The sequence below is a fragment of the Vigna radiata genome, unplaced genomic scaffold (genome assembly GCF_000741045.1).
Source record: "Vigna radiata var. radiata cultivar VC1973A unplaced genomic scaffold, Vradiata_ver6 scaffold_235, whole genome shotgun sequence".
NCBI lineage: Eukaryota > Viridiplantae > Streptophyta > Magnoliopsida > Fabales > Fabaceae > Vigna > Vigna radiata.
The window spans coordinates 60,694-68,649 of record NW_014543118.1 but is presented as its reverse complement, the minus strand read 5'-3'; the positions used below and the strand labels follow the sequence as shown (position 1 = coordinate 68,649).

At 44.1% G+C, this 7,956-nt stretch overlaps 1 protein-coding gene across 1 annotated transcript; it reads left to right on the top strand.

The window, feature by feature from the left end:
• Positions 1 to 3,034: 3,034 nt before the first annotated feature.
• On the top strand, positions 3,035 to 7,586 carry LOC106753151. The gene is made up of 3 exons (XM_014634952.1): positions 3,035 to 3,607; positions 3,798 to 5,183; positions 5,316 to 7,586. Exons 1-3 carry the CDS (start codon positions 3,035 to 3,037, stop codon positions 7,584 to 7,586), a joined length of 4,230 nt encoding a protein of 1,409 aa, XP_014490438.1.
• Positions 7,587 to 7,956: the final 370 nt, after the last annotated feature.

Here is a 7,956-nt window from a genome sequence, read left to right as displayed (position 1 = left end):
GTTTCCTAACGTGAAACACCAAATTAAATCACACACAAGAAAAGTTTTGCCAAGAGTTGAAAGAGCACCAAGGACTCTTCCAAGACAACTTGGACTTTGAATGGCCTTTTACAAAGAAGAAACTAACACAAGAACCTCTTACAAATTCAAAACAAAATAAACAAAACAAACTCAAATGTTCTGCCAAGTTTTGGCCAAATTCCTTGTGCTGGAGTACTTTTGGAGTCTCCTAGCTTTTCAAAACTGCACCACTAGTCTCTCTCGGCTTCAAGGCATTTGATGTGGAAGATGGATCCAGTTTTCCCACTGCTGAAACTAATCACAAAGGCTGTTGTGCACGACTTTCCAAATCAAATCTGCATAATTCTAGCAAACCAAAACAACAAATATTCATGTGAATATCAAACAAATCAAAGGCTGCACAAATCTAAGTAACTAGGACAATTCAGATTTAGGAAAGAACTCTTTCAGCAATGGAAATTTAGTGCAGAGTTTCTCTCGGCCAAAGCTAATTGGCTTCATGTGCATTCACTCAGATCTCACTTTCTTTACTGTTTTCGGGTGCTCTANCAAGTTTCTTTTTGGTTCAAAACACTTAATCTTACAATCCCTCAGCTATTTGGCTTGTGTCTCAAAATTTGGGTAGTGGAGTTGCCAAATTTTCACTCTTTTTCTCACTGCAGAATGGTGTTTCTGGAAGTTGATTCCAAGTTTGCAAAAATCAGGAAATCAAAACAGAAGGAAAGGTATTGGTCATTGCAGCTCTGGACTCTCTCAAAGGAAGTGAAATAGATTGATTTCACACTAATCTCACAGCTGCAGGTGATTGCACTCTGCACAGAATGTTGCCGCACTCAACAGAAAATCTGCTGCTGCATAATCCAGAAACTGGTGCTGCTATTTTGGAGCAGGTTTTTACTGATCCAAGAGCCAACTTCAATCACTTTTTCTCAACAATTGAACCTCCTTTGATGCTTCCTAGTGTAGTGAGCAATCTGAACTGTATCACACCTAATCAGCCAAGCATGTTAGCACTGCAGATTGACTCATTGCTGCCAGAAAAAATCACACCCAAACCCAGCACAGCACAGACCTTTTTTCAAACAGGTTGTGTGCAAGAATTCCAACAATTTAAAATCAAGCAATTAAACGGGTAACAATCAAGGAGGCACTTCAAAATGATCTTAAGAATGACTCTAGAATAGATTAGAAACACAACAACAGACCAGAACTGTAAAATGACTTCGAATTAGCTATGCAATGCAATTGACCCAAACTGTTTGTGGAAATGCCACTGAGAATGGCTGTTTCTGATGCAGAAATTTTTAGTTAAATCTGCTGATCACTACACAATTCGGATGTATTGGTTCCTGCAGCCTTCTACTATGCTTTCATTTCTTTTGCATATACAAATTATATTTTTGGAACCAAGGCTCTTACTACATCCTTAATTCATTCCATCAAACAACTATAATCTTTTAAAACCAATTGAAACAAAACTGGTTGCAATGCAATGTTACGGTTTTTGACTCAAAATTCAACAAGTCATATAGGCCAATTTTGCAAATCAGCAATCGGTCAAGTCAATCAGTTTCCAACATATTTGAATGACTAAATCAGACTTGTTTGACCCCAATTGCAATTGAAATTCAAGGTATATCAAAATTGGACTATAGCAGTTCTGAAATAAGCAATTTGAGCTTAGATTTGGACTAAAATTTGGATGAAATGGTATATGAAATTTTGCAGAACTGACTATATGCACTTTATATTTGTTCAAACATGTTTATTAGATGAAATCAAACTTGTTTCATCAGGTTTATGGACTAAAATCAGTGCAGAATAGATTTTGGCTAGTTCAGTTCTGATGCAACTCCAAACCATCAACTATAGTATCCAAATTTTGGAAACAAATGGAAATCTAACTTTGGACATTGCAATTGACTCAGACATAGCACATGAAATTTGCTCAAAATGGCAGAAACATCAAGTAGATGATTGACAATTGTACGGTAGTATATCCTCGACGACCGGTTAAACCGAACGGTCAAATCTACCAGTTAAATGGGCCGAATTATTAAACTAATCCAGCTTTATTGGGCTCAAGACCCATCATGTCACACACGAGAATAAAGGAACAGTATCATATAATATCATATATCTCGTATCAAATAATATCTCAACAGAGATATTTCAGGTAAGGTTGTTTATATTTCATTATGTTTATATTTTATTCTGTTATATTGATTTTATATCGATCCAAAGCCTATAAATAAAGAGCAAAAGGCTCCAAACAAGGTACGCACATTTTAGCATACTCTACGCTGATACTAACACTGAAATTCTCTTACACTCATACACACCTAGTTAAGTTTTCCCCTCTCTCCATTCTAAGCATCCACTTGCTGAGGATTGAGGGTTTCCCAATACCGACATCTAACTTGATCGTCGGAGTGCCTTTACAGGTACCACCCCCCTCCCGGGCAAAGATTGAAGTTTGATGGACGGTCTCAAGAACGGACGGTGAAGGAATTTGAAGATTTCTCGTCAGAAGGAAGCGGAATTACGTCATTGAGGTTAGTGTTTTCGGTCCCAGAAATTCCTACCGAAACATTTTGGCGCCCACCGTGGGGCCGAAAGCGAAGACTCCCAATGGTGACCACCCGAAGCATGGACGGTACTAATCATACAGAGCTCATAACACGGCTTCAGGCTCAATTGGAGCAGCAGACCCAGATGATTCGTCAGCAACAGGAGGCACATCAGAAACTCGTAGCAGAAATAGCCCAACTTAAAGAAAGACGACCGGAGACGACAGAAGACAATAGCCACACTGGCAATCACAATAATGGCCACCACAACGGCCGAAATAATCGCCACCATGACGATAGCGGTCCTCCTCCGCGATCACCTGAACTGCTACCATTCACTGAAGAGATTATGCAAACCATAATGCCCGATCGACCACCCCCTCAAATGAAAATTTGACGGAACGACAGATCCAGAACACCATCTCTGAAATTTCATCGACTCCATGACTTTCTACTCCAACAGCGATATAGTCAAATGCAGGGCCTTCTCCCTATCTCTCAAAGACGAAGCCCTAGAATGGTACTATACTCTTCCTCCAAACTCTGTTGACAGTTTTTATACTGTCACCACGCTCTTCAAGAGGCAATTCTCTGCCAACCGGAGGGAAAGGGTGTCCGCTGCCGAACTCGTCAATCTCAAACAAGGGAGAGACGAACCACTGAGGACATTCATGCGCAGATACTCGGAGACTGCCAGGAGAGTGAAGGGTGTCTCCCATGAATTCATTATCAACAACCTCCCCAACTGCCTCAAGCTAGGATTTGTCTCGGAAAATCTATATGCCAAATTGCCGAAAACTATGGAAGAATTAAAAGAAAAAATGACCAAATTCATCAAAATGGAGGACCAACGACATTACCGGAAGAAGATCGAAGCTCCGGTCACAGATGCTAAACGTGATGATAGACGAACGGGAGACAGGGGTCGTAATCAAAGGCCCCATCGAAGAGAACTAAAAGCCCCGCTTGATCCTCGATATGACCACTATACACACCTTTCAGCTCCAAGGGAAAAGGTGTTTGACAAAGCCCTCCAAGCCAACCTAATTACCATTCACAAAAGGCGTACGCCTAGAGATGCGGACGCGTCCAAGATATGTCGGTTTCATGATAACCAAGGACATTCCACCGAGGGTTGCCAAGAACTTAAAGATGAGATAGAAAAATTAGTCCGTGCGGGGTACTTGCGAGAATTTGTTAAAGCAGAGACAGGCCAACGGGGGGCGTTCCCCCAGAAAATTTAAGAGAAGTCCAGAGCCTTCGCGTCGAAAACCCAAACGTCCTCGAGAACGTTCGAGAAGCAGATCCAGAAAACGAGACACGACCCCAAAGGGCCGCATTGACACCATCTCAAGAGGCTTTGCCGGGGGAGGAGCCTCATCTTCTGCTCGCAAGAGACACTTACGGAACTTGCGTAGCGTCCACACAATAGCCTGGAACCCTTTGTCAATGCCGGAAATCACCTTTACCGACAGAGATTTTCACGCCCCGGACCCGGAACAGGATGATCCTATGGTCATTACTGCCCGACTTGCGGAGTATGATGTGAGCAAAGTCCTAATCGACCAAGGAAGTTCTGTCAACATTCTATACTGGACAACATTCCAGAAGATGGCCCTGGCAGAGGAGGCCATAACACTCTTTCACGAGCAGATTGTTGGTTTTGCAAGAGAACGCGTTGACACCCGAGGATACCTCGACCTGAGAACCCGCCTGGGTACCGGTGACCAATCCAGAGAAATCCGTGTGCGCTTCTTGTTAGTAGAAGCCAATACTTCATACAATGCTCTTCTCGGTCGTCCATGCCTGAACGCCTTCGAAGCGATTGTATCCACTCCTCACTTGGTGATGAAATTTCCATCCGGAAGGGGCGAAATTTGCACCGTTCGAGCAGATCAGAAAACCGCTCGGCAATGTTACACCGCCTCCTTAAAAGCCACGACTTACAGGAAGGAGAGAAGACCTGAAACTATTTTGGTCGACCTAGACCCGAGGACCAACACAGACGACCGGATTCAACCCCAGGGAGAGATCAAATCGTTCGTCCTGGGGAAGAACGATGAACAAATTACTAACATAGGAGCTGACCTCACTCCAATGGATGAAAGCAACCTCGCCACACTGTTACGAACCAGCAACAACCTCTTTGCATGGAGCGCCTCAAATATGCCCGGCATCCACCCCGACGTCATCACTCACAAGTTATCCATATTCCGAGAAGCTCGACCGATTGCTCAGAAGAAGAGAAGGCTCGGCACTAAAAAAAGGGTGGCGGTACAAAAGGAAGTTGACAAGTTGATCTCGGCCGGATTCATCCGCGAAATAACATACACCACTTGGTTGGCAAATGTGGTCATGGTTAAAAAATCGAACGGTCAGTGGAGAATGTGTGTAGATTTCACCGATCTAAACAAGGCCTGCCCCAAGGACAACTATCCCCTCCCCAGCATTGATCGCCTGGTGGACGGCGCCTCCGGTCACATGGTCCTCAGTTTCTTAGACGCGTACTCGGGGTATAACCAAATTTCAATGTACGCCCCGGATCGAGACAACACGACCTTCATCACCGAGCAAGCTAACTATTGTTACGAGGTAATGCCATTCGGCCTAAAAAATGCAGGTGCAACCTATCAACAACTCATGGATAAAATCTTCCACAATCAAATCGGACGTTGCATGGAGGTTTATGTGGATGACATGGTCGTATGAAGCTGTTCCCATCAGCAACACTTACGAGATCTCACCGAGGTCTTCCAGCAACTCAAAAGGTATGGTTTACGCCTCAACCCGTCCAAATGCACCTTCGGAGTATCAGCAGGTAAATTCCTTGGTTTTATGCTAACAAGCCGTGGAATCGAAGCCAACCCGGACAAATTCCAAGCAATCCTGGAAATGAGAAGCCCAACCAAATTGAAAGAAGTTCAATGTCTAGTCGGACGCCTTACCGCTCTATCACGGTTTATACCGAGGCTTTCCGAGCATATCAAGCCTATACTCAACAACATGAAGAAAAACGTTCCTCGACATTGGGATGATCACTGTGAAGCGGCCTTCTCCGCCGTAAAAAACATATTGACCAACCCGCCTATCATGAGCCGTCCGGAAGAGGGGTTCGACTTACAATTATATCTGTCCGTGTCCGGTCATTCGGTAAGTGCCGCCCTCATACAGGAAACACCTGTATTTAAACTCATCTATTTTGTTAGTAGAACCTTGCAGGGGGCCGAAAAACGATATTCACAAGTAGAGAAAGTGGCATTGGCCTTGCTTACTGCAGCCCGGCGGCTTCGCCCATACTTTCAAAGCCATCAAGTTGTCGTTCGAAGCAATCATCCTGTCGCCAGGATCCTCAGGAAACCAGACTTAGCTGGAAGGATGGTTTCCTGGTCCATTGAATTATCTGAATTCGGCCTACGTTTCGAGCCACAAGGCTCCGTCAAAGGTCAACACTTGGCAGATTTTGCAGCCGAGTTACCCCCGGCAACAGAACCGTCCGTGTGGAATTTGAACGTTGACGGATCTTCAAACAAACGAGGAGCAGGTGCCGGAATAGTATTGGAAGGACCGAACGGTCTTCTTATCGAGCAAGCCATATCCTTCACGTTCCAGCTCAGTAACAATCAAGCGGAGTGTGAAGCCCTCATCAGCGGATTACTCCTGGCGGCCGAACTAGACATCCAACATTTAGAATGCAGAATGGATTCTCAATTGGTTGTGGGGCACATTAACGGCACTTTCCAGGTCAAAGACAACCATCTGTTGCGATACTATCACAAAGTCAGCGACCTTATTAAAGCGTTCGACACTTTCAAAATTATTCATGTACCCAGGGAACAAAATTCCCGAGCAGATTTACTCTTCAAGCTAACACATTGCCGAGGAAATTCTCAGCTTACCTTAGTCATCAAAACCAAGCTAGAACAACCCCTTTTGGAAACGTGCACCACCAGCGTTATTCCTTCCACAACTGACTGGCGACAGGATATAATACAGTTGATAATTCAGCAAGAGCAAGGCGCTCGGATAAGTGCAGTCGATTCTAAGCTAATTGCTCGCTTCACATTTATAGGAGATGATCTTTATCGACGCGGATACACTACGCCTCTGTTGAAGTGTTTATTCGGCGAAGAAGCCAAGTACGTCATGCAAGAACTACATCATGGAATTTGCGGCTCTCACACAGGAAAGAGAACACTTAGAGCCAAGATATTACGAGCAGGTTTTTACTGGCCCACAATTGAGCAAGATTGCAAGGAGTTTGTTCAAAAATGCATTTCCTGCCAATCCTACGGTTATGATACTCGGATCCCTTCATCCGAATTGATGGCCATCATATCCCCGTGGCCATTCGCACAATGGGGGATGGATATAGCTGGACCCCTACCGCTCGCAAAAGGCCAATGCAAATACCTTTTGGTGGCAATCGATTACTTTACCAAGTGGATCGAAACAGAGGCCCTTGCAACAATCAGTGCCCGGAAAGTACAAAGTTTCATCTGGCACCTAATTTGCCGATTCGGCATACCACAGAAGATCATTACTGACAACGGTCGGCAATTTATCGACCGTACGTTAGAAGATTTCCTCAAAGGACTTGGTATCAAACATGTTACAAGTTCTGTAGAACACCCTCAAACCAACGGGCAGGCCGAGGCTGCAAACAAGGCCATCATCTCCGAGTTAAAGAAACGCTTAGGACAAGCTAAAGGCTTGTGGGTCGAAGAGCTGCCTGAAGTACTTTGGGCCTACCGGTGCACACCACACGGATCAACAGGTGAGACCCCGTTCAACCTCACGTACGACACAGATGCCATGTTACCGGTCGAAATAGGAGAACCATCTCTCCGACGGCATATACAAGATATGACTCTCAATGAAGAACAACTACGGATGAACCTTGATACCCTGCCCGAACGGCGCGAAATTGCGTTAATCAAGAATGAAGCACAGAAGCGACTGATAACCAGACGATACAATACCAAAGTCAGGCCTTGACATTTCACCGAAGGTGACCTCGTTTGGCGCAAACGAGGTGACGCACGAAAGAACAAATCACACGGCAAGCTGGCTGACAATTGGGAAGGACCTTTCCGAATCAGAAAAGATTTGAAGAACGGAGCATATCAACTGGAATACTTAGACGGCAAAATTGTTCCGAATACTTGGGACATCACCCATCTCAAATTTTATTATAGTTAATGTTTTGTTATTCATTACACTTTACAGAACACTTTTCTTTTCTTTCAAGAATTATTTCAATATAGTATTCCAGCTACATCTCTTGCAGATTATTTATCAAAGTCATAATACATCAAGACCCACCAAGTCTTGGTCATTTATGGACTATAACGTCCACCAATTACAC